General features: G+C 36.5%; 1 protein-coding gene across 1 annotated transcript in view; it reads left to right on the forward strand.

Annotated features, from left to right (window-relative positions):
- Dgk (diacyl glycerol kinase 1) overlaps positions 1-27991 on the forward strand; it is a 114119-nt gene that overhangs the window by 31838 nt on the left and 54290 nt on the right. The window contains exons 2-3 of the mRNA XM_076132120.1: positions 22277-22361; positions 25577-25644. Of these exons, the coding sequence (XP_075988235.1) occupies positions 22283-22361; positions 25577-25644 (147 nt within the window). The 5' untranslated portion in view covers positions 22277-22282. The remainder of the gene's footprint in view (positions 1-22276; positions 22362-25576; positions 25645-27991) is intronic.

Consider the following 27991-nt stretch of genomic DNA (forward strand, 5'->3'; position numbering starts at 1 on the left):
TATCGGTGTGGCGACCTAAACCACTGCGCCACGACTTCTTAAAGAAAACGAAGCTTTTTCGCTCTTTTTTTGGGCTAAGTACCTAAATACACTTATTCAATAAGACTAGGTACTTAAGTACAATGACATAAGCACTTTTACACTACTCCAGTCAGCTCTTAAGTAGGCTTCTAAATGAGCTGACTAATTAAGGGCTTTCAGGAGTACAAAGGTGGGTTCGGCCTAAAGTCATGAGCTGGAGCTGTCTGCCCTTATCAAACTATCAATCTAAATCTACACATATAATTAAACAGTAAAATTTAATATATTCACAAAATAATAAATTTGGGAACAGTAATACAACACTAATCGACAAAACGTTGACTGTTTCAGTATGTCTGGACCTCGATTCTCTACCACTATCGACTACCGAGAACCGGCTAGCTATCGAAATTTTGACATTTAGAATCTACTGCCAAAATGTTTCCTACGACGCCCGTCAGAGGCGCTGATCAGATTTTCATACAAAATTTCTCGATGACAGGTCGGTTGTCGGTAGTCGATAGTAGTAGAGAATCGAGCTACTGTTTGTATGCGCTACGGAACTACTTGACGGATTTGAATGAAACTGTTTTTGTTTCAAGCTATTAAGTCTAGGCAACTTATAGGCTACAAATTATTTTGAAAAACGAGAAAGATACCACGCGGACGAAGTCTTGGACTACTACGAGTAACACTATTTAACTAAGCAGAGCTTGTACTATGAGTAACCAGATAACCGATAAACAATAATAAACATTCTTATATACTTCTAAATACATACTTATATACATAGATACATTAACAACCAGGCTCAGAACAAATATTCGTGTTGCTCATCACACAAATATTAGTCCTTTATGAATAACTGAAAAATAGTGTTGAAAAATCTCATATATTCTACACTAGTTGACCCGCGCAACTTCGCTTGCGTCACATAAGAGAGAATGGGTCATAATTTTCCCCGTTTTTGTAACATTTTTTTACTGGTACTCTGCTCTTGTTAATCGTAGCGTGATGTTATATAGCCTATAATCTTCCTCGATAAATGGGCCATCTAACACTGGAAGAATTTATCAAATCGGACCAGTAGTATTTGAGATTAGCGCGTTCAAACAAACAAACAAATTCTTCAGCCTTATAATATTAGTATTAGTATAGATTTGTCAATACGCTTGCTCTCTACCCTTAATCCACCCCCTAACCAACCCCCTAAGAGAGCAGGATCCAATAATACCGAGGACTTTGCAATCCCTTCGTCCTAAATGAACAAAGTTTGGACAGCGTAATCTGTTGATATGCGATTATTTCACGATCATTGTGACCCGTTCATTTTTGTTGCCATTTACAATTCAAAGCGAGATGGAAATAGTGAGATACGGGAAGTATTCTATCGTATAGTTAGTGGTCAACCTAGTGTCAAAGTTGTTCAAGCCGCCCGAAAGGCCCTTGAGATGGCCTAACGACTGTTATCTTAGTAGACAACAACCGGGACCGACTTGAATGTATCGAAGCACAGAGACGCTCAGTTCATAGTGGTATTTGAACTGAGCATCTCCGTGCTTCAGAAGGCCTGTTTAAAGTCAGTCACGGTTGTTATCAATTAAGATAACAGACGATTCATTTAAGGTCTTGGATTCTTTTACTTCAGGCGAAAAGAGAGAAAAAATAGGAAAGATAATTCTGAAAATCTAATGCGCATTTATGGATCACATAGATGTAAATGAAGCAAAAAAAGTTTGTAAGAATACCAAGTGGCGTTCTCTGGTCTCTGTCTACCCATATGGGAAGAAGACAAAATTTTATGTATGTATGTATGTATTTATTTGTTTTTTGAAAGCCTTGGTACTTTAGCCATACTCGGACAATTACAAACGTACTACGTGCCAATTTAAGTTAAAAACTAAATGTGTATAAAATTTCTGTCCTAACTGTCCTACTGAATCGTCTTTTATCGAATTATATCAAACCGTCACGGGCTGACTAAATCTTAAGCTGTTTTATAAATACAGAAGTTCATGAAAAGAAACGAAACGACTTCTTTAAAGATTAATGAATGTTTATCCAAAAGCTTTTTACAATATATTTGTTATATAGAAGCAAAATAACGTCTCAGCAATAACAAAACGAAATTTAAATCGAAACGCATCACATTACTCGCGAATAAAAATTCCTTTGATTCCCGCCGGTCCCAAAGGCCCGGGTGCCAACATCCTATAAGGACAGCCAAAAGAAAAATATTTATATACTTAATACGGTAAACATTGTCCCGTATGTTTTTCCGGGTGGATCTTCCCCCTATATAAGGCGATTTCAGACAAGCGTTTTATTCTACATGTTATGTCGTTTCGACATACGCCTTTCAAAAGCAAAATTTCACATCTCTTAACTACAACGCTAATTATTGGCAGCTCCTCGCATCAATCAATTATTGTATCAACCACATTGTAAATCTTTTGGCGATTAAAAATAATGGCCGTTAGTGCATTGCTAGTTCGTCTCATAAGGCTCTACCTCGTTTTCGGGTTAGTGGTATATTTTGCAATTGTAACGACTATCATAAGCGTCAATATTTGACCCGTATAAACGAGGATTCCTGCTATCGGTGACTGCCTATCGGATTTTCACAACCAAGTTTCCTAGGGTGTAACACGATACCCCTCGCTAAGACTGGTTGTCAGACTTTCAAACTTCTGAATACTGTTAACGACGGTCAAAAATCGTTTATAATGACAGCCCGGACCCACAATTTAACGTGCTTTCCGAAACACCTATAATATGGTTACCCATCCACAGACCAACCTCGGCAAGCGCAGCTTAACCTGAGAGATCGATCCGTGTGGCTGTTGTTAACTAAGCCACGAGCTGCGAATAAAAAACGCAAGTGTGAAACCACTCTTAGGGGGTGGGGGTAGTTTTCCCAAAGAATTTAGGGGGTGAAATGTCCACCTGCGTTTTTTATGTTTTATTGGCACTGACTGAAGAGGGTCTTGAATTTTTTTGTTACGATCAACGTGACGAGTGTCTCTCTCAGATGTGAAAGATTGGGGTGTTGCTACCTTTTTTATGTATGGCAACAATTTACGAATAAATTGTATTGTAAATAACAAACAAACGCGTAGATTTTATGTACATTTTGAAAAAAAATTCTGTGTAGGTGTATTACAAGTCTTTTTTTTAAATTGATCTAAATCTTACTCAGATTATAAATGCGAAAGTTTGAGTGTATGTATGTACGTATGTTTGTTACTATTTCACGATCAAGCTACTGAACAGTTTTTCATGAAACTCGGTAAACTGATAGCTTATAACCTCGATTAACACATAGGATACTTTTTACTCCTGGAACAAAACATCAATACATTTTAACCGACTTAAAAAGGAGGTTTTATGTCATCGATCATAGAATATGTATGTATGTCATCGATTATAGAGGACAAACAAAAATATTTGTGTAAATATCGAAAATTAAATGACAGTATTATTCATTTTAACCTTTAAAAAAAGCACAAAGTTTGTCAAAGATATTTGTCTTGCGAGAACGATTTATTAAAGTGACAAAAAACTTGTACAACATTTAACTAAGATTTATATTAGTCTCTTGATGTATCGCTGGCTGTAAATTAAAGTGCCTTTGCTTTGAAAATACTGCCATTTGTCTATAGTGACAAAAGAAATATAGGTTTTTTTAATGTGATTGTTTTTTAAACGAGTTTTCTTTTAAAAATATGAATTGTGCAGTTTTTTGCTCGCATGTAATTTAAAAAGAAATTATGATATTTTCAAAACAAAGTTAAAATAAATCGGTAATGTCTTGCAAAAAGGTCTTGTATGACAAGATGTATGGATGTGAACGAGGCAAGGGAAGTTTGTAAGGATCGAACCAAATAGCGTTCTCTGGTCTCTACCTACCCGTATGAAAAGAAGGCGTGATTTTATGTACATAATATGTTAAGTTATCTGGCCAACGAGTCTATTATCGCCGCATTAAACTAAATAGAAATCGGTTCATCTGTTTAGCTGTGAAAGCGTGAAACATGGCTGTAACATGGAGGGTTTGACATACATCTTTGCCTTCACGTAATGACAAATGTATAACAGGCACTCAGTCACTGTGTATTATGTAAACGAGCTTTGGAATTTCGGCCTCTCATACTAAAGAAACTTAATCAATTTTTCTTAGTTATTTTAAAAAAAAAACAACTCTTGTATCGCGGGGCCTTTTAAAAACATACAAACAACAGACACAAAGTACGATCAGACCCGAAACAATAATTTGTGGATCGCACAAATAATTGTTCCGTGTGGGGAATCGAACCCACGAAGACCTAAACGAGATGGTAGCAGCGTGACGACCTTAACCACTGCGCCACTGAGGCAGTCAAAGTCAGTCATCATTCCTGCAGGGTACACATTTATTATCTCCCAAACTAACCCATACAGTCCAAACTGTCTAGATTTCAAAAGCTGCTTTCAAACTACTGCTCCCAAATTGTAAGCTGAAGCACTAATCATATTAGCGTATTCACTTAACTCCCGGGAGCATCGGTGTCAGTTTACACGCCAATTTGCTCGCGTGAGTTATGACGCGGTTATTAGTAATGCGAGTAGTGGTCCTATAATACTGTTGATGCTAAAGGTTTATGGTATCGGGGGGGTAGAAATTAAAACAGGTTTTAGCTAGAACTAGATGTTGCCTCTGTGGCGCGTTTGATAGTGTATCCTCCTGCTAAACACTAGGTCCTGGCCTACCTAAAGAGTTTTTCAGGTCAGGGCTTTCCATTGACGTACCAGATGGCTGGTTTTCTAGTGGAAACGCACCTCACACCCCAACATTTCTCCCCTAAGAAAGTTGGGCATCCAATGGAATTTCTTCCCCCGTCAAGAAAAGGTCCCGAAAAGGGTTCGATACCCAGGTTCGATAAAGCACAGTTAGTATTTTTCTTATTTATATCAGACTAGTTGAGCCGCGCAGCTCTACTCACGCATTTTTTTGCTTTCTTCTCACCATAAAATGATATAATGATAAGAATTTGGTAACATGCCCGGTATATGGCTAAAGGCTTGCCCCCCATTACATGGGACAAACATTGTTAATGGCGATATGCGGATGCATTTTCATACACCTCTGCCTACACCTTCGGGTATAATCGTCATAATATTATGTTATTCATAATATTAAACAATATAGAGTATGTTATTTATAAAATTGGATAACACGAAAGGTTCTAATATAAGTTAACCTTACAATTGGTCACTAAAACATGTCTGTTTCAATAAGCTACTATTCCCACCATCTCTTTGAAAGGTCAGTATTAAAAACAAATATATTCAAGGTGTGCTCGTCCTAGTTTCTGCAGCTACTTCCATGAACCGCGTTTCAATATTCATTAGTTTTACTAAAATCGATATTGCAATGTATCTATGTTACATTTTACTACTTTTCTATTATAGCCAGTTGCGCTCACCGGTCGGTAAACGATCTGTGGGTTAAGCAACCCTTGGCGAGGTCATTCCATAGATGGGTGACCGCATAGTGGTATTTAAACTGGGCGTCTCCGTGCTTCGGAGGGCACGTAAAAAGTCGGTCCCGGTTGTTATCTACTACGATAACAGTTGCTTGCAATGTAAGCGTAAAAACAACTTATTACCGACTTTGCATTAGAAATCTTGAATTATCTATCTATACTATAATATAATATTATAAAGCTGAAGAGTTTGTTTGTTTGTTTGAACGCGCTAGTCTCAGGATCTACTGGTCCGATTTGAAAAATTATTTCATTTTCAGTTAGATAGTCCATTTATCGAGGAAGGCTATAGGCTATATAAAATCACGCTACGACCATTAGGAGCGGAGTAGCAACGAAAAATGTTACAAAAACGGGGAAGACTCACCCATTCACTCTTATGTGACGCAAGCGAAGTTGCGCAGGTCAGCTAGTTACATGTAAACCTTACATATGAATCAGTCTAAACCTCTATCAGTTAAAAAAGCAGTATCAAAATCTGTAGTGTAGTTGTAAAGATACATACATACATACACAAACGTGGGAAGCGACTTTGCTTTATACTATGTAGTGATAGTAGTCCGGTAAATTGCACCTAGTCTGTATAGAAGCTTGATAGTAATCAATAAAATATTAGGTCGGGGAAAAAGTCTTCGCATTATAGTATGTATGAACTTGTAATAAAAACTCTTTGGATTCAAGAATCACAAATGAGTAAACGGTTCATTAGGTTTCTTTCAGTGAGCTCGTGAGGTACCCAAATATCGAGCTTTTTTGTGTAGAGAAAATATTTTATTACAAGTTCATACATACTATAATGCGAAAAGAGGTGCCCATAGCCAGTTGCGCTCACCGGTCGGTAAACGATCGGTGGGTTAAGCAAACTTTGGCGCGGTCATTCCATAGATGGGTGACCGCATAGTGGTATTTGAACTGGGCGTCTCCGTGCTTCGGAGGGCACGTAAAAAGTCGGTCCCGGTTGTTGTCAACTAAGATAACAGTCGTTAAGCCATGTCAAAGGCCTTTCGTGCGGCTTGAACAACTTTGACACTAGGTTGACCACTAACCATACGATAAGAAGAAGAAGAATGCGAAAAGACTTCCCCGACCTAATACTTCGATCATGTGTTATGTAAACAGTAGTATATTACTGTAACGTGAGACAGTGCAGTATCGATCTTACTTATACTAATGAATATTGAACAGTACAAGGTCTTTCCATGTAGACTTAGGTAGCTATAGATAGGTCGCAATTTTACATATTAAGTCGGGGAAAAGTCTTTTCGCATTATAGTATGTATGTACTTGTAATAAAATCTTTTGTCTACTACAAAAAAGCTCGATATCTGGGTACCTCACGAGCTCACTGAAAGAAACCTAATGGACCGTGTACTCATTTGTGATTCTTGAAGCCAAGGAGATTTTATTACAAGTTCATACATACTATAATGCGAAAAACCTTTCCCCGACTTAATACATACACAGCATCACGCCTCAAGAATTTGTAGTTTAGACCCAATAGGTAAGCTACGCTTGCTGAGGTTGATCAGTGGATGGGTGACCATATTATACATATGCCGAGTTCCGCTGTGTTTCGGATTTTCCCCGGGCAGTAATTTTCAAATATCTTTGACAGTATCGTGTAATAATCCAGGTAAATGGGTTGTGGAGGTCCGACAGACATTCGCTCCATGAAAAATATTTGTGGGTATTCAGTTGCCGACAAAAAGCTCTGACTGAAAATCAGACCTCAGCCCAGCATTTCTTCCAACTATATTGGAGTCGGCTTTCAGTCTCACTGGATGCAGCTGAATACCAGAATTTCACTTGGAGCGTTTGCCTATCGGACCTCCACAACCCAGTTACCTTGGATATAACACAATACCACTCTGTGAGACTGGTTGTCAGACTTTCAAGCTTCTGACTACTAGTAAAAACAAACCAAACATACGATAAACTAAAGTAATAAAGCAAAGCAGTACCTCGATTCTCTACTACTCGAAATCTACTCTAATCGACTACCGACAACCGGCTAGCTATCGAAATTTTGACATTTAGAATGTACTGCCTAAATATTTCCTACGACACCCGTCAGAGGCGCTGATCAGGTTTTCATACAAAATTTCTCTATGACTTTTGGTTGGTTGTCGGTAGTCGATAGTAATAGAGAATCGAGCTACTGCAGAATTGCTTTAGAAACCGCTTCACATCTGTTACATCCCTAGTCTTTGAGGCTTTAAAGTCTACGAGTCTTCAAAAGACTTGATTTACTCAGTCTTTATTGAGTTTGAGAGTATTTTCATTATGTGTCTCTGAATTGATTCTCAATTCTTAATTAGTTTTGGTAGATGAAAGTTGCCTTAGTTGAAGTGCGATGAAAGGAGTTGGCATTCGAATTCCCAGTACTGGAACTCATTTAATGAGAGATTTGAACTGAATCTAAATATTTACCACTCATTTATTTATTTTCTTTTTTTTATTAAAAAAGACAACTCCCGCACTAAGAACTGCTCTTGTGTCGCGGGGACTTTAACAAACATACAAACAACGGACACAAAGCACAACCAGACCCGAAAGATTTAACAATTGCAACGGAGGCATTAATGGCGACTATGGTAATATTATGGCATACAAAATTTTAATTGCCAGTCGAAAAAATGGTTTTAAGGATTTACAATTAGACTAAAAGTTTCGATTCCTATTTAAAGATAGGTCATTAGGCATTCGTTTTCTTTTAAATTCAGGCTCATATGATGCCGGGTATTTACAGTAAATAGTTTTCAGTTTCAGTTTGAAGTTCAAAAATGCGCATCAAATATTATAATATATTCTTCGTCAAAAGTTCGTTAAAGTTAAACTAAATATCATTATCTGCAAACATTCTTCTAACCTTATCAAACTGGAAACCAAATCTACTCACACACCCAAAACCAATCGCCAAAACAAAAAAACTCCCAAAAAATTAAATGCTATTGTTTTACGAGCGCCATAAGAATGAACCCCTCGATAAAATATCGCCGTACATATAATATAGCATGGATTCCGAGTGGTGGATGTATTCCGGAACTTATCCAAGCAATCTCGCTTAATAGGGACCGAGGGTATATGAAATTCCGCTGAGAATGGTTTAAGGGATAAGCTGAAGCGACAGCGGGGAGTAGAGCGATTTATTTGACTGTTCATTGAAATGAGACAGTGTATTTGTTGTGTGGTGTAGTTGTACATATTTTTGATCCTGACTGTATAGATCTCCCGAAATAAAAGAGAAACTAGGCCTCGAAAGAAAGAGAATTTGAAATTAATAAAAACTTATTGTGAATTGCGCTTCTCTGAGTGTCCGTATTGTAAAAAGAATTAGATTTTAGGATATTGTTGTTTGTTAGCATTTGTAGAATATTGTTGCTGATTTGTTTTTTTTTGTTTTCAGGTAAGATATCAGAAGGTTTTTGACGCGATCTGAATGCAAAGGTATTATTTTTTGTAATTATATTTTTAATGATTTTTTAATAAATAAATAATGTATTTATAAGTAAGTGTAATACACAGTCTAGTTATTATAGAAGTAAAAACCTCGGAAAAGGCCTTGTAAAACTGCATTATCATATTCTTCCACTCACACCCGTCCATCAATCTTTATCACAAAACACATACTCCCGCTCCGCCTATAACTTACACCACTACTAAAATGAATGACATTAAGCTGGGCTTACTTTATGGTTGCTCCATGGTTTCAGTCGGTGACGTCACGCGTCATACTGCAACGATCACACTTGACAACAGTTTATGAAGTATTTTATAAGGAAGAGTGATTAGACCTGTATGGGACATACGTGATAAGAAGCGTGAAGATCTAGACAGTAAGGTCTATTTCGTCATATTTTTGACCATTATCTTGCTCTTAAGATTATCTAGTAACTAGTAGATCTGCGCAGTTTCGCCTGCGTTACATGGAGAGAGAGAGAGAGAATGGGTCATATTTTTTTTCGTTTTTGTAACACTGGTCGTAGCGTGATGATAGCTTTTCTTTTTTTCTAGCCTATAGCTTTTCTCAATAAATTGTCTATCAAACATTAAAACAATTTTTCAATTCGCACCAGCAGTTCCTGAGAGAAGCACGTTCAACCAAACAAACTTTACAATATTATAAAATTAGTAAGTCTAGATCAATGAGTGATAGTTTCCATGCGGCAGAAAAAAACATCTTACTAACTTACTTATAATACTTATATGAGAAGGGTTGCTCTTAAACTCAGATAGGGGTGAAACAGAACATAAGCTTATCTATTAATTCACCCTTAAGGGTATGAACAATACCCTATAAATACCAATACCCTATCATATTATATACCTACGTATTACAGAGATACCCGTTGAAGATAACCGTGAAATATCGGCATTTTGAGTGAATACCGCTCCGTCTCGAAGGCTTTTGCGGAGTTTGTGCTTATTAAGGGTTGATGATTGAGTTATCATTATTGCGTTATGTCAAAATAAATACAGAACGCGGTTGTTATCTGATTGTTTTTATTAAAAAAAAAATTGTGTTTCCCCAAAATTACATTATTAACAGCTGTCAAAAACGCACCTGAATCTTACAGCCGTTTCCTGCAAAAATGCTTATATTTTTGTAGATCTTTTTAGCTTCAACAATAATTGTCAGCATTATTCTAATTTGACGTAACCTAAAGGATTTTTTTAACAAAATAAATCTTATGGAGAACCATTCAGTAGCCTTTGAATTCAATGCAATGCAATGCAAATAGACAGACGCGGTCAGAGCTTCGTTTAATAGAGATAGCAAAGGATGCCTTATCCATACTAATATTATAAATGCGAAAGTAACTCTGTCTGTCTGTCTGTCTGTCTGCTACTCAATCACGTCTAAACTACTAAACCAATTTGCATGAAATTTGGTATGGAGATATTTTGATACCCGAGAAAGGACATAGGCTACTTTTTACCCCGGGAAAATGACGCATTTCCCGGGGGAAAATTCAGAAAATTCAACGAATACGCGAAAAATCAATATTATAATGACATTGAATTAACAAAATTCCGTTGCCATGGCAACTGTTTTAATGGCGGATATGTCTTAGCGCGACTTCGTTATACTAAGAGATATAAATAATTTTGAGAATATTTTTCGTGAAAAAAAGCATATTTTATATCATCACGCTACGACCAATAGGAGCAGAGTAGGTAACAGTAAAAAGTGTTACAAAAACATGGAAAATTCTGACCCATTCTCTCTTATGTGACGCAAGCGAAGTTGCGCGGGTCAGCTAGTAATTTATATCTTAACTAGCTTTTAGCCGCGACTTCGTCGCCACCTGAATTTTTCCACGGGAATGCGTCATTTTCCCGGGGTAAAAAGTAGCCTATGACCTTTCTCGGGTATCGAAATATCTCCATACCAAATTTCATGCAAATGGGTTCAGTAGTTTAGGCGTGATTGAGTAACAGACAGACAGAGTTACTTTCTTTCCACTACAGACTCTACACCAAATATGATCTTCTACAAGAATTCATCCATAGGTACTGTAAGTAAGTTTATCAGTCAGTAAACTAAGTTAGAGTCAGTAAGCAGGAGTCGGTGAGGGCGCGATATCTCGCAACTTAATATCAAGCTCCCGGCGTTCCTAATTGTACTGATTGACTTCTATGTACCACTACTATCGTAACTCGATACCTATATAACTGTTTTGAAATGTAAGTGAGAATTTTGTGAGTTTGAGGTACTCTTCGTTACCTCTGAACGGATTCGAAAAATGCCTTCGCATTTTAAACTATTCATCTGTTGTAGATTTTTTTTAACCCATTACTATCCCACTGCTTTGCAAGGGTCTCCTCCCAAACGAGAGAGGGGTTAAGCCTTGAGTCCACCACGCTGGCCAAGGGCGGATTGGGGAAATTGTATGCTCTTAATAAATGTTTTAAAAAAACTTTAGTCATAGCTTTAATATTGATAATATTGTTAGTGTTTCTGATACAATTGTTAAGAATAAACAAATGATCTTAGATTCGGAAGTCGTACAAACACCTAGGTAATTTATTTCCAAGGAAATCATAATAAAAATACTGAAAACGTTATCATCTCAAGACAAATGAAACATTGAAAACATCATCATACAAAATTATCACAGCCAAAGATTTACCTCGTGAATAGTCTATTTTATAGATTTTTACTCGAATCGACTTGAATACTGTCATTTTTTTCTCGCAATTCTAGAAACCTGTAGTAGAGGTCTCGAAAGTTCTTGAGCCTTAAGACTGATGCCCTCAATTCAGAGCTCTGTTATTCTTTCAAGACGGATCTTAATCAGTTCGTTTAATTGGTTTCCATTTAAACTCGGAGAGTTTTGATACTTTCGGTGTAATGTTATTTCTGGTTTATCGTTTCATTTTATTTATGGCTTTTAGAAGTTTTTCGGTGTTTTGGGTGGCAGTTTAATGGTGTAATACCTACTAATAGAATGTGATGGTAATTTTATCTGTTATATAAAGTAGAGAGTAGTCTTTAGCTAATAAACCATTATCAATGGGTAGGAAGATTGCGTAGAAAGAAAGAAGAAATGGAGGATCTCGTGACTAAGCAGCATCAGCCGCACAGATCGCTATTTCAGGTGAAGCTACTCTTACCAAGGTTTGGCAGTGGATGGGTGACCATATATCGGCATTCTCTGTGTTTCAGAAGGCACGTAATAATCTGGGTCCTGGCGGTCATATTGTCCCTCCCATATGTATATTGTGGTCCCAGGGAACTGAGTTGTGGAGGTTTGACAGAAGTCGCTACATATATAGTATTGTACTGGTATTCAGATGCATTTGGTGAAACTATAAGCCAAATTCAACATATGTATTGCAAAAGAGGCTAGACTGATATAACTTTTTTTTAAGTAGAGTAACAAAAGTAAACAATAAACCAATATACTATTAAACGCCTAATAGAAAACACTACACACAAAATGGACGCACATCCCTTTCCGTTCACAGTAATCAGATCAAATTAAGCGCTAAATAGTTTATCGCGGGTAAAAATCCTAGCACACCCTTTACTAAGGGCCGGTACTGACTAGGAAGGGAGTTTGTTTTTCCCTTTTAAGCCTAGATATTGCTTTTGGCTGAGACGTGAGACTTTCGCTACAATAACCGTAGCGCCGCGTGTGGTTCGAATCCCACTCGGGACAAATAGTTGTGCGATGAGCTCGAGTATCTGTTCTGAGCCTGGTTGTGAATAAGTATATATTTACAAGTATATAGGTAATTATGTTTATCAGTTGTTTGGTTACCATAGTAGTACTCTGCTTAGTTTGGAATCAAATGAACGTGTGTGAATTGTCCAATGATATTTATATTTTAACCGAAGGTCGCAACATTAAGTCCTGAAAACTATCAAGCAGTAGTGATGGTCTAAGCATTCGTAAGTGGTTGAGGCTTCGAGCCCGAAGCTACATGTCAAGGACTTCTCGAAGTTTTGTGTGTATTTGAATTAGTTGTCACTTATTTTAACGGTGAAGGAAAACATCTTAATGAAACGTAGCATGCACGAAAGGTCTTTGATTTTTTTTATAAAGGGATGGAAAGTCCCTAACGTGATGTACTCAATGTCAAACCCCTCCTAATTCCGGCAGAAAACTTGCCCAGCTGTGTGTAGTTATTTTTGTTATTTCTTCAAAATCAGGCAACGTGGATTTCTGTAATTTAGAAGCAAACAAACGGATCTATCGAACAGACAAACAGATTTCTTTATCTGATGACAAAAATAATACTGCGAAAAATCAGCTGACAAATTATCTGAGGACAAACAATTAGCCGCAAACAGTCTGCCTAATACGGACACATCCTAATTTTATACCCAAGCTTATTGGCGTGGAATCGACAACGGTATTGCAAGCACATTACGCAGAAGGTACGGATTTTTCCAAATCATTGGGCCCAATCGGCGGAAATAGCCGACAACAGCCGACATCGCCCGAATTACCACGAACTTTGACAACTGACGAACAAAGGATTGCTTTGATTTAATTTGAAAAGGTTATGGATTATTTAATTTATGACTTTATTTTATTAGGTCTGCTTTTTATTTTGAATGTCTGTTAAGGTTTTATTTGTTTTTATTTAGGAGACAATGTACGACGTGTTTTCACTGAAACAAATGGAATGAACCGCTTTTATTTTCATTTTGGATCAGCTAATCGTCTATCTATATCGGCTTTTACTGATATAAAATATGGTTAATTTTGGTTTCAATACATGTACTTATTTTATTTTTTCATTTATTTGTAAGTTTTGTGTTAGTTAGTTGAAATAAGTTGACTAAGAAAGATTTCAAAACGTATTCTATCGCTGCGATCGGACTTCGGAGCTTGGGTAGAACAACAGTTATTCAATAAAAAATACGAACGATTTGTTCATTATTCTAAAAATATGAAACCTTATCTACCCCATCTCAGTATTGAATTAGAATATCAAACAAAGTTTTATCCAATTTAAAACTATACAGACTATTAAAATTCTATGAATATGATTTCAAAACTAATAACTTATGTTTATATAGTTTTAGTCTTGTTAGCATATACGTACTTTTAAAGTAAAATTTGAAATATATTGCGTATTTTTTATTAAAACTGGACTAGTTTTTATCTATACTAATATTATAAAGCTGAAGAGTTTGTTTGTTTGATTGTTTGTTTGAACGCGCTAATCTCAGGAACTACTGGTCCGATTTGAAAAGATCTTTCAGTGTTAGATAGTCCATTTATCGAGGAAGGCTATATCATTACGCTACGACCAATAGAAGCAGAGTAGGTATAAAAAATGTTACAAAAACGGGGAAAATTTTGGCCCATTCTCTCTTATGTGACGCAAGCGTAGTTGCGCGGATCAGCTAGTTCATTAATAACTAGGTACAAATTTAATAGCAATTATTATGTGTAGTAAATACTGTTAATGTAAGATGGTAATGAATATATAAATAAATAAATAAATGATTTTTTTTCTTACTATACCCGGCCATTTCAAATTTGCAAACTAAGTCATGCCATTTTATCGGAGTCTCTCGCTCGCACTTAAACATTGTCACATTAATTTCATTCTTTTGATTATGACGTAGTTCGCACGTTTGTAACCGGCCTGGTTACAGCTCTTCTCATTTTTAATAAGGCATTTCCCATAAAGCTCTTCTCTCCTTTCATAGCGAGTGTCAGGTACTACTGTTGACTATTGTAGCTATATTATTTTTTCAAATTACTCATCAACATCATTGGCCTTTAACCATCAATTACAAATGCTCAATCTTAAATTAATAAATGATTGATTTTGATACATTATTCTAACAATTATTTTGGATTGATAACTTAGCTTTCAAATCCCTCCAAATAATCTAGATCTACATTAAAGAACTAGGTATACGTAAGACGCAATATATAGTTTTATACACAGACACATAAATTCATACTCATCTACCATAGGGAGAGGCAGACACCAAAATAACATAATAAATTTATACTAATATTATTTATATACTAATATTATAAAGCTGAAGAGTTTGTTTGTTTGATTGTTTGTTTGTTTGTTTGAACGCGCTAATCTCAGGAACTACTGGTCCGATTTGAAAAACTCTTTCAGTGTTGTAAGGTCCATTATCGAGGTAGGCTATAGGCTATATATCATCACGCTATGACCAATAGGAGCAGAATAGCAATAAAAAATGTTACAAAAACGGGGAAAATTTTGACCCATTCTCTCTTATGTGACGCAAGCGAAGTTGCGCGGGTCAGCTAGTAATTTTATAATTCCCAAAAAGAGTCTATTGAGTCTATCTATAACTCTACTTTAACTACTGTACCGATTATGTCGTAATTTTGCAGAGCCTTCAGGGTAATAACACGCTATTTTTGTTCCCAAATACATCAAAAGTATAGTCATCAATCATCATACTATAACATTTTTAAACCACCTACCGCACTCAATAACTCACGACCATAGTAACAAAGTAACAAGCTTCCATTACCCGGGTATATCCGGTTGCGCGATCGTTCATACTGCATATAACCGGTTATCCGCTTTATATCCGGTTACGAGCTATTATTCATTGTAATACGGTGTGGTTTTCGTTTGATGTCATTTTTCCTTGGATTGTGAACGGAATGTCGTATGTTGGGATAAAAAGAAACTGTATTTTAAGAAAAATAGGTTACTATGCGACAGTTTCATTTTCAAGTAGATTATGGAGATGTAATGTCGGAAAAATGCCCTTAAACCATTTTTAAGTTACACATAAAGAAACATCTCTAATACAGAACTTAGTAACTAGTCAGTACATTGTTTTATTTTTGTAAGATAAATAAATATTATTGGACAACTCACACACGTTGTCATCTGATTTGTCAAACTAAGCAGAGCTTGTACTATGGTAACCAAATAACTGATAAACATACTTATATACTGCTAAATATATACTTATATAGATAAATTGACAACCAGGCTCAGAACAAATACTCGTGCTCATCACACAAAGATTTGTCCCGGGTGGGATTCGAACCGGCCACACGCGACACTACGGTTGTATCGGCGAGGTGACCGCTTAAACCACTGCGCCAAGCGTGCAGTTTTGTTTTTTTTTTGTACATAAGTTTTATTTGATTTTGTTTGCACGATATAGTTTCCTGTAATTAAAGGAGCATTAAGACTGAAATATTGTTAATGTTATAAATAATTGTACAGTGTATCCTTTTTTGGAGACTCAAATCTTTATATATATAATTCTTCTGTAAGTGTGTATGTCACTGAACTTCTCTTAAACGACTGGACTGATTTTGATGAAATTTTTTGTGTGTGTTCAAGGGGATATGAGAATGGTTTAGATTCACAATTTTGTCCGCTGGACAATGTTTTTTTATTTAATTTTTATGGCAAAACAACGTTTGCCGGGTCAGCTAGTAAATAAATAAATAAGTACATTTATATGCAACAAAGGGCTACAGCTCAGTGTACGCTATGCATAACACAGCACTGATAAATTATTTCAAAACTAAAATTTCATCAAATACGGTTTAGTTTATAGCTACTTTCAGCCTGCGATTTATTCCGCGTGAAAAGATTTCCCCAGGGTAAAAAGTATCTTATATGTTAGTTCAGGATATAAACTATCTGTGTAACATATTTTATCAAAACGCAACGTATAGTTTTTAGCGAAATTGAGCTACAAACACCCCATGCATATCTGCACAATCTTTTTTTGTTATAAATTTATTACAAAAGATCATATTATCTAAAAGATGAAAACTAAAAACACACCGATCCCCCGGTTTAGATCCATTAAAAGTTTCAAGTAATTTTCCATTCGCCCCTATTCCTATTTCTGCGCTTCTATGAAATGAAAACAATTGTATATTTTACAATTAAATGTTACCCGGGATTTCTAGATCTCACCCGGATATCCGGTTTCATCCGGATAACATTTTAATCAAAGAATCGTTGTTTACTTGGAAATGCTTTTGAGATATAATTATTTTTAAAAGTATTTTTATTGTATGTTTGTGTGTACAATATAGGACAGTACCTGCGTCGTTCCGGGGGTCTAACAAACACTATTTTACAATTATAAGGTTAACATTTGATGTATCAATAATTTGATATTATATTGATATGAACATGAAAACAATCAAATCACTTGTAATGGGAACTTTATGGAATCTGGTTCTGAAATAAAACGGATAAATTGTAAAGGATGTCTTTGTTCTACGCTTTCACCATTAAACGGCTGGACCTATTTTGATGAAATCAAGCCAGTTCTTGTGGAAACGACACTCAATATGAAATCGAGAGAGTTAAAAATCTCTAAATTTACTTCTTGAATATTATAACCTTAGTAATACAGCATTTTCGTTAATATTCATTTTATCATTTGACGTGTCACGCACACAATGGTTTGAATACTTTGCACCGACAGTCCATAACTCATAACCGGTTCACCCGGGTATTTACCCGGGTAAATACCCGGTCGCTTACCCGGGTAAGTGTGACGTCACAATAGGGCTGTCATTCAGGGGTATAATAGGAGGCCATACCTTTTAGTTGTGGAATTGAAAAGATATTGAATGTGAGATACTAAGGATGTTATCCGGCTTCGCTTGGTTACTCGGCGCTTTGTAAAATAAGGCGTGTAATAGAAATGAAATTGCTTGAAAATGGCCGTAAATTGAGTAGAGAAAAACCCTGTGTACTCGTATGAATCAAGTCTTAGTAAGAATATACGAGTATACTTAAATTTAAATTTCTATTAAATTATTCTATTTCTATTGAAAATTTGAAATATTAGCACAAACAATGAAATTTTAAAAGCGATATTTATATTCGTTGTTAATTTAAATGGTCACCCATCTGATCCATGACTTGAGGTAACTTATGTTGCTTAGCGCAGATTGATTTGCCAGCGCATCAGCAACTTGACTAGTATCCCCTTATTCATATATTATGATATTTTACATAGTTATATTATAAATGCGAAAGTGTCTTTCTGTCAAGTATCACGCTTGCACGGCTAAGTGCTGTACAGATGTTTATGAAATGTTGCATATAAATAGTTTTTTACTTTAAACAAAATAAATTTCCGGGTCCAAAAGTGTCGAAAACTCTAAAATCTGTGCCAAATCCAACCCGAAAATCCTCCCTTAAATAGCAAACAAATAAAAAAGGGTTTCAAAAACAGCCAGTAATGTGTTGCGTACATAAAACACGTAACAAAGGCAGTGGTCAGTAGCCCTGACCACGCCGGTCTAATGTAACGAACGTGATCTGACTGTGAAGTTAAACTATAATGTAGGGCTGGCACTGGGTGATTGTGAAAAAGTGTTGTTTTTCTCCCATTACGAGAGGAGACCCTTGCCTAGTAGTGGGACATTAATAAATAAAAGCCTATTAATGTCCCAATGCTGGGCAAGGCTGTCCTCCCGTAATGAGGGAGGGGTTAAGCCTTGAGTCCACCACGCTGGCCAATTGTGGGTTGGGGACTTTGCATACCTTCAAGAACTGTTCTAAATATCTCTCAGGCATGCAAGGTTTAATGCCATTAAGTAACGCTCATTATGTATTTTTTTCCATATCATTTTGTTGTCTTGGCCTTCGATACAACGATCCCCTGAGACAAAAGATTCGTCTCAAACACAAAACTTTGAAAGCGAAAAATAAATCAAAACATAATCAGTCCCCCGTGGCAACCCTACAATAGGGTAAGCAACTCGTAAATATTTGTCGATTTGATTGTAAACACAGTGTATCTATGGCATAGTAACTAATTAAGACCAACGCAAGATTTTTTTGAAGAAAAAAATTGTTCTGCAATTAAATGTTAATCTCTAAGCTTTTTGTTCAAATCTAAAGCCTATGTTTAGTCCCGGGTTTTTGACTATCTCTGTGCTATATTTCATCAAAATCGATGCAGCAATTTAGTCATGAGCCCTTTATGTGTCCCAATGCCAGGCAAGAGCCTCTTTCGTTCCAAACCTGTCTACGAGTATAGATACGAAACTTTAATGAAAACAAATCAAGATAACTCCCTTGTGGCAGCCCTACAATAGGGTAAGCAACTCGTAAATATTTGTCGATTTGATTGTAAACACGGTGTGTTTACGGGTTGGGAATCGATTCCCATTATAGTTACCCTGGGAATAACTCGTGCTCAGCTGTCTTGTTACTTTCGCTATGATTTTTTGATGAATTGGGAAATTTATTTTGATACCTTTATCCGTGTCCAAATATTTGTTCTCTTGCGTTTTTCACCTTTGAGTATAACAGGCATGATATTACGTATGTATGTATGTCTGAAATAAAGATATACATACTAGTACATAGATACAAATAGGTACATACAGTTAGGATAAAGACTCTGTAGTCTAACTGTCTTAGCCCCGGTTTCGGAGTACATTTAGCGGTAGTTTATTTATTCAATAGCATTTTTTTGGATGAGTTTTGACGCTATTGAAGAGATAAACTGCCCGATGTTTCGATATAGTTACTTCGATCGTGGTCACGGAATATACTTATATAATTTAGAAAATACCTTATCCTTACCTGGAAATCAAAGCCAAGGCTCCTTGATCAGCAATCGTATTCACTACCGACCGCGTCACAGAGAAACATGTCATAATAGAAAATAACAACAGAATAATAAAGCAAACTGCATCAAATGCAGACCATTTAGCTAATAGCGCGGCTCAAGATGATCGATGTGTTGTCAAGTTGCTTTCAACACGTAATGTATGGTCCGTCGTGTCCTATTACGTTGTAGGATGACTTCCTTATAACAATACTTGAACATAAATATGATCTAAGTGCTTTAGTTGCTATTTCTTAAAGGACTGCTAGAGATTTTATCTAACTAGCTGACCTGGGTAGCCACGGTCTAAAATTTTTGAAAAGCCCTCCAAGCCTTAAACTTCCACATTCTTTTAGCAAACCGTAACACTCCGTAGAAGATAGGCAAAATTACAAGCAAAGCTCTTATTATTATTGGCTCAATATCACAGCAAACTTACTATAAGTTTGCAATAAATTTATTCATTGGAAAAACATCATTTTAGGAGGATTACAATATTTCTTAATAGTAACTTAAAGATTTGAAAAGTGTTCCGCATGACAAAAGTTTTACGCCGACTTACATAGGACTATAACTACAAATTGTTATATTATCCATTCACTAAAGATCATTTATTTTTTACCTTTTCTAAATTGGTTCGGACAAAATTTATTTAAAAGAGCTACAGTTGCCCTAAAATTACTTTAACTCATTTACGAAAAAGGAACTGCAGGGGAAAGCATAAGCTTGTTGTCTATAAAATACTAGATGACTCGCGCAACTTCGCTTGCGTCACATAAGAGAGGATGGGTCAAAATTTTCCCCGTTTTTGTAACTTTTTTCACAGGTTCTCTGCTCCTATTGGTAGTAGCGTGATGATAATATATAGCCTATATCCTTCCTCGATAAATGGGCTATCTAACACTGAAAAAAATTTCCAAAACGGACCAGTAGTTCCTGAGATTAGCGCGTTCAAACAAACAAACAAACAAACTCTTCAGCTTTATAATATTAGTATAGATTAGTATAGATATTACCCAAAACATAATATTTCAATGTATCACCGTAACTTTGAAAGTTCCGTCGAAAGATGCAGAAACTCTTAAAATTATTACTTGTATCCCCGAGGGATGGTTTAGTATATTGAACCCCTACCCTTGCTATCTAATAATGTAATGGATACTGCGGTATATGTACCTCTACTAATATTATAAATGCGAAACTATGTCTATTTCTCATGCTTAATCACTGAACCGATTTCGATAAAATTTTGTAGAAGTAAGTTTTTTTTGCAGGGGCAGCTGTAAGTGTGCACCTTTGATGTAAGTGGTTGTCGGGTCGATTTCGAGACATCACACCAATAATTTTTTCAAGTTATATGTGTATTAGAAATAATTATCACTTGTTCCAACGGTGAAGGAAAACATCGTGATGAAACCTCGCATGCCTAAGAGTTTCAAGAACAGTTCTTGAAGGTATGCAAAGTCTCTAACCCGCACCTGACCGACGTGGTGGACTCAAGGCCTAACCCCTCCCCCGTTTGGGAAGAGACCCGTGCTCAGCAGTAGGACAGTAATGGGTTAAAAAAAAGAAAAGTATCAGGCCTCAAGGCCTATCCCCTTTCTTGTCCAGCAGTGGGAGAGCACAGGTTAAAAAAAAGTTGTCAAGGTCTCTGATCAGTTAAGTAAGTGGTGCCAATATGACGGACAAACGTCTAAATATGAGTTGGGCATGTTAAAATTTGAAATATCATAAAGTTTTGCACAAATATGGATTGAGTCTCAGCATGAAATTTCAGGAATCACGGTTTGACTTTCTCAAAATTTTACGTCAGCGGAGCCGCGCATTTCAAGGTTCTCTACTAAGTTGTCGCACTATGGAGCATATCTACTCAATGAATGGAAAGAACAAATCGAATTACATATTTCACATTTCACGGTCGAACGGGAACATGTTTCATACAAAGATCTTTCCATATAAAATATTGTTCGGATAACTCTGTGTATTGTCAGTCGGGCGGAAAGGTCCGACCTTTCTTCTTGAGTGGACACAGGTGGAATACTTGTATTAACTAAGTTTAGAGCGTTTAAAGTTGAATGGAGATGTAGTTTGCTGAATAAGTTTAAGTAATTAGATGTTTTTAACCGTTGAAATTAGTTAAACGAAATCAAGAACGAATTAAATAAGAATCGAGAAACAAACAGATTACTAATTTTTTGTGGTTTTCTGAGATTTTGTGTTAGATTTTTTCAGCCGGATTTGGGACCTGCGGTCGTAGACATATAGAGCATGTAAAGCCATCGGTCCTCCCACCATCTTACGAGAGTCATGTAATAGAGAGTGTATCTATGTATTGTGCACACACTTGAACACTATAATCCAAGTCTTGCACCGTAGGCCAGTTTCAATGAAGGCGGCGTTATCGAAAAATGTGTCTGTGCATAATGAATGTTTACGAAAAAAGAATTGAGAGAGTTTAAGAAACAGCAATAAAGCAACAAGAAAAGTCTGTTTGTCAGTACAAGCTAATCTTCAGACTGACTGGATGAATTTCATATAACATGACAAACAAAATGAAAATAAATACAAAGTTGTTACACACAGGGTTCCATAACAAGTATTATTATCGTTACTATCAATACTGTGTAATATTTACTATGTTATGTTGTTTCAGAGGGCGATGGCGAGCACGGGCAGCTCGTTCCAGTGGGACAAGCTGTCGCCCGCCGAGTTTCAGCAGCTTCAGGAGCTTACTTCTTGTAAGTTTACCATTATTTACTTTTAATACATAGTATAAAACAAAATCGCTTTCTGCGTCTATCCCTACGTCTGTATGTATGCTTAGATCTTTAAAACTACGCAAACTTTTTGATGCGTTTTTTTAATAGATGTGGTGATTCAAGAGGAAGGTTTATGTGTAAAAGTTGTAAAGGTTCTTTTGTAAAATAATAGTTTAAATCGGGCGAAGCCCCGTACCGCTAGTTTCAAATACAACATCGGAGGCATATGTTTTAAAATCTTTTGACGACTACAAAACGACGACTAAAAAATCGTCATTTAAAATCATAGAAATATCATCAAACACCACTCTATACCGACTTTGATGAAAATAATGTTTAACATAGTTATGACGTAACATCCATCCAGATGGATAAAATAGGGGATGAAAATTTGTATGAAAATTCTGTCCTAAGTCACAAACCATGCGGACGAAGTCGCGGGAAAAGCTAGTCAAATTTTAAACAGCATGCTTTTCAAGCTAATACCCCTATAGAATCACTCGATACTATAAATAGAGTCCAAACCCCACTGAGCAAGCCCACGCTTATCCAATCATTCAGAGAGCCTTCGGTCATATGACACAGGTATTAGCTTGAAATATACGAGTATAGTAACATAATACTTGCAGTGTTCGAGGATATTCCCCTGGGTTGTATTACCAGACTAGTTGACCCGCGCAACTTCGCTTACGTCACATAAGAGAGAATGGGTAATAGTTTTCCCCATTTTTGTAACATGTTTTACCGGTACTCTGCTCCTATTGGTCGTAGCGAGATGATATAGAACCTATAGCCTCAATAAATGGGCTATCTAACACTGATTGAATTTTTACAATCGGACGAGTAGTTCCTGAGATTAGCGTGTTCAAATAAACAAACAAACAAACTCTTCAGCTTTATAATATAAGTATAGATTAGTGGGTTCTGTGAATGGCGGGCTAAAGTTAGAATATCATACTATCGTACCTACTTTAATTCATATAATTCATTTCGTATTATAAAGCACAATGCACGAAGTCGGGCTAGGCAACTAGTTAAACTCAATTTCGAATAAAAAGTATAAAACCGTCAGTGTATACACGAGCTGACGTGTGTTCGTATAATTGTTTCAATTACGCATATTGAAACAGGCGCGGCTGAATTATGTTTATTAACTTGTACATATTGGATTATAGTACTACCTTCGTTTATTATGAGTTTTTAAAGCTAACAAGCTTTTGTCTGTGAATTTGCTCGTGTTTTTTGCAGGGGAAATTAACCTCTTTGCTCAGGTTGTAATCTATTGCAGGATACATTAATAATCATGGTGGTGCACCCTTTTCTCAGGAAGAAAGGACACTTTCGCATTTATTATTTTTTAGAATAATTTTAATATGGCTTTTAGCCGCGGCTCCTCCTGGGTTCCCTTTTTATGCGTAATAGTAGACTATGCTTGGCTTCGGATTTTCCACTATATCCCGTTTCATTTTTATGAAAATGCTTTATGGTTGTTTCATTGTGAAAACATCACAGACAAACAGTCTTGCATTTCTGATGACTTGCGCAGAATCATTTTCTTTCTGTTTTAATTTTCCTACTCTCCTAGGGGATGCTTTAAATATAATAATATATATATATATATATATATATATATATATATTCGCTTAGCCTTTGTTCCAAACTATGTTGGAGTCGGCTTCCAGTCTCACCGGATGCAGCTGGATACCAGTGTTTTACATGGAGCGACTGCCTATCTGACCTCCACAACCCAGTTACTTGGGTATTAACACGATACCCTTCGGTAAGACTGGTTGTCAGACTTTCAAGCTTCTGACTACTGTTAACGACTGTCAAAGATCTTCGAAAATGACAGCCGGGACCCACAATTTAACGTGCCTTCCGAAACACGGAGGAACTCGATATGTATAAGATGGTCACCCATCCACGGAACAACCTCGCCAAGCGTAGCTTAACCTCAGAGATCGATCCGTGCGGCTGTTGTAAACTAAGCCTCTCGTAAAATATAATAATATGTTTACTTAAAAGTTTCCAATCAATTTCAACCAACAAATTCTAATAACATCACTGTCCTTAATTTCAGGTTTACAGTGGTTCAGCAGTTTTCCCGTAAAAACGTAACAGACAGGCAGACAGACTACTTTATAACAATATAAATATAAAAAGATCGATTCCCCAATTCCCATCAGGTTTGAATAACAATCTACTTGAAACATTACCGTAATGATTTGATTAAAATGAGCGAATATTCCCGGTAGACTCGTTTGTATCTAAACTGGAGTTTATCATAATAATGGCTTATTATCTTTTGTATCGAAAGGCCTGTAATCGGTAGATGGTTAACCATCAATGAGGTTTTAAGTCCTTGGTTAAGTATCGCCTATCGTATTTTTATTGATATATTTCTTTATATTTTTTTAGACAACTCCCGCACTAAGAATTGTTCTTGTGTGGCGGGGACTTTTACAAACATACAAACAACGGACACAACGCACAACCAGACCCGAAACAATTATTTGTGGATCGCACAAATAATTGCACCGTGTGGGAATCGAACCCACGACCTCCCGACGCAGTGGTATCGGCGTAACGACCTAAACCACTGCGTCATTATACACTGTATCTATCAGCGTCTGACAGCTAATTTAACCCATTACTGTCCAACTGCTGGGCAAGGGTCTCCTCCTGTAATGAGGGAGGGGCTAAGCCTTGAGTCCACCACGCTGGCCAAATACGGATTGGGGACTTTGCAGACATTAAAGAACTGTTCTCAAGAATTTCCAAGCACGCAACGTTTTCCTTTACCGTTAAAACAAGTGATATTATTATTTCTAATACACACATAACTTGGAAAAGTCATTGGTGTGTTGCCTCGGGATTGAACCGCCGACCACTTGCGTGGGAGGTGCCAACTTATTAGGTCGGGGAGAAATAATTTTCGCATTATAGTATGTATGAACTTGTAATAAAATCTTATCACACAAAAAAGCTCGGTATTTGACTATCTCACGAGCTCACTGAAAGAAACCTAATGTGCCGTGTACTCATTTGTGATTCTTGAAGCCAAAGAGATTTTATTACAGGTTCATACATACTATTATGCGAAAAGACTTTTGCCCCGACCTAATATATAATTACTCCGCTATCACTATTTAGTGCATTTATAATGTTAACTAATGATAATTTTTTGTCAACAGATTCCACTAAGAAGTTACAAGATGTCCTCAAGCTGTTCTGTGAAGTTAAGAAACAGAGTCCAGACGGGGTAAGTCATACTTCATAATAAATTAGTTTTAAAACTATGCAAGACACTGTCTACACCTGTTGCACTGGATGTCGTAGGTTCGTTTCTCTTCAATAAGAAATATTAATAATAAACTGAAACTGCAAAAAGGCAGAAAGGGGAGGCCTTTGTCCAGCAGTGGGACGTTACGAATTTTCTTTACACTTTTTTGTCTCCAACTGTGTCTTTTGAAAACCTTTCCCGTGTTTCAAAAACAAGTCGATTTCCTTGAGCCGTTCGTTTGTCTATGTTAATATAAAACTCTTCCGATACTGAGTGACTGACTGACTGATAGAAAACGCACAGCCGAAACTAGCAGTAGTATGAAGACTCCTTATGTGGTGTAGAGGAGCACTAAAAGAGGGTTTCGGGAAATTAACATTAATTTAGTACGAATATTAAGTTTTAACTCTGCATATCTTTATATATATAATTCTTCTGTTAGTGTGTATGTCACTAAACTTCTGTTAAACGACTGGACCGATTTTGATGAAATTTTTTGTGTGTGTTCAAGGAGATCTGAGAATGGTTTAGATTCTCAACTTTGTCCGCTGGACAATGTTTTTTATTTAATTTTTATGGCAAAACAACGTTTCCCGGATCAGCTAGTTAATATGTATATTCTAAAAGAATATAATATTCTCACTTTAAACACCACAAAAACATAACAGACGTCTATTCACCCTCGACAAAAAGTTGATGTTTTTCAACACGTTTCACTGAATAAGTAACATCGTTATAAAGTTATTAAACTTGCGAGTTTAATACAGTCATATAATGTAAGTAATTTGTTTGGTTATCAAGTAAAAATAACACAAGAACCGAAGGAAATAAGTTTATGAAACAAATAAGAGGCGGAAAGTATTTCTTTTTAGTTATACTTATATTTTTAACTGTACCTATCTTTGGCGCAGTGTTAAGCGTGATCACTGTCTTTCTTTTACTTAGGTTCATATTTCACCCAAGATAAATATTGACGTAATAAGCATAATACGAATAACACTTATAACGACGATACGAATACGAACTTTTAATACGAATAATAACTAATAACCTTTTATACGGGACTAGCATTGTAAATTTTAATAATATATGTTATGGTAATATAACATGACATTACTATGAGCCCCATGAGTTCTAAAATCTCAAAACGAGTACATTACAATTTCAAGTCGTTCATTCTAGAAAAAATAACTACTTGTTGGATTTCTCGTTAATAAAAGGTACCTATAATCTCTTGGATTATGAATACGTTTCCTAGAACATCCACCCAAAGCTTTGTCCCACCGTATGTGTTTCATAGTAAACCGTGACGTCACGATCCTCAGAGTGCAATATATCAGACTGTATGCAATAATCCGTGTACAGGCCGATTCAATATGTTCTGATGAACGAAGCTTAGTCCAGACTGGGAGTGTGACCCATTCAATGTGTGTTTGAAAGTGCCTTAGTTTATACTGACTCGGAATAGAGGCAATTTATTATGTTTTTTCGTTTTTAAGGCTGCACTCGCACTAAGATTTGCTATGTCGCGGGGATTTTTACAAACATACAAACAAAGGACACAAAGTACAACCAGATCCGAAACAATTATTTCTAGATTGCATAAATAATTGTTTCGTGTGGGAATCGAACTCACGACCGACGCAATGGTAGCAGCGTGGCAGCATTAACCATTGCAACACGGAGGCAGTCAACTGTGACGTCACGATCCTCAGAGTGCAATATACCAGACTGTATGCAATAATCCGTGTACAGGCCGATTCAATATGTTCTGATGAACGAAGCTTAGTCCAGACTGGGAGTGTGATCCATTCAATATAGGCTTGAAAGTGCCTTAGTTTATACTGACTCGGGATAGAGGCAATTTATTATGTTTTTTCGTTTTTAAGGCTGCTCTCGCACTAAGATTTGCTATGTCGCGGTGACTTTTACAAACATACAAACAACGGACACAAAGTGCAGACCCGAAACAATTATTTGCGAATCGCACAAATAAATTGTTTCGTGTGGGAATGGAACCCACGACGGAATGGTAACGGCCTGGCGACCTAAACCACTGCGCTACGGAGACAGTGAACTGTGACTTCACAATCCTCAGAGTGCAATATATCAGACTGTATGCAATAATCCGTGTACAGGCCGATTCAATATGTTCTGATGAACGAAGCTTAGTCCAGACTGAGAGTGTGGTCCATTCAATACGTGTTTAATAGAGCCATTGCTTTTATGTTTTCTCTCCTTAAAGGCTGCTCTCGCACTAAGAATTGCTATGTCGCGGAGACTTTTACAAACATACAAACAACGATTTTTTTGAATACGTTTCTTC

The sequence above is a fragment of the Anticarsia gemmatalis genome, chromosome 27, assembly GCF_050436995.1.
Source record: "Anticarsia gemmatalis isolate Benzon Research Colony breed Stoneville strain chromosome 27, ilAntGemm2 primary, whole genome shotgun sequence".
NCBI classification, from domain to species: domain Eukaryota; kingdom Metazoa; phylum Arthropoda; class Insecta; order Lepidoptera; family Erebidae; genus Anticarsia; species Anticarsia gemmatalis.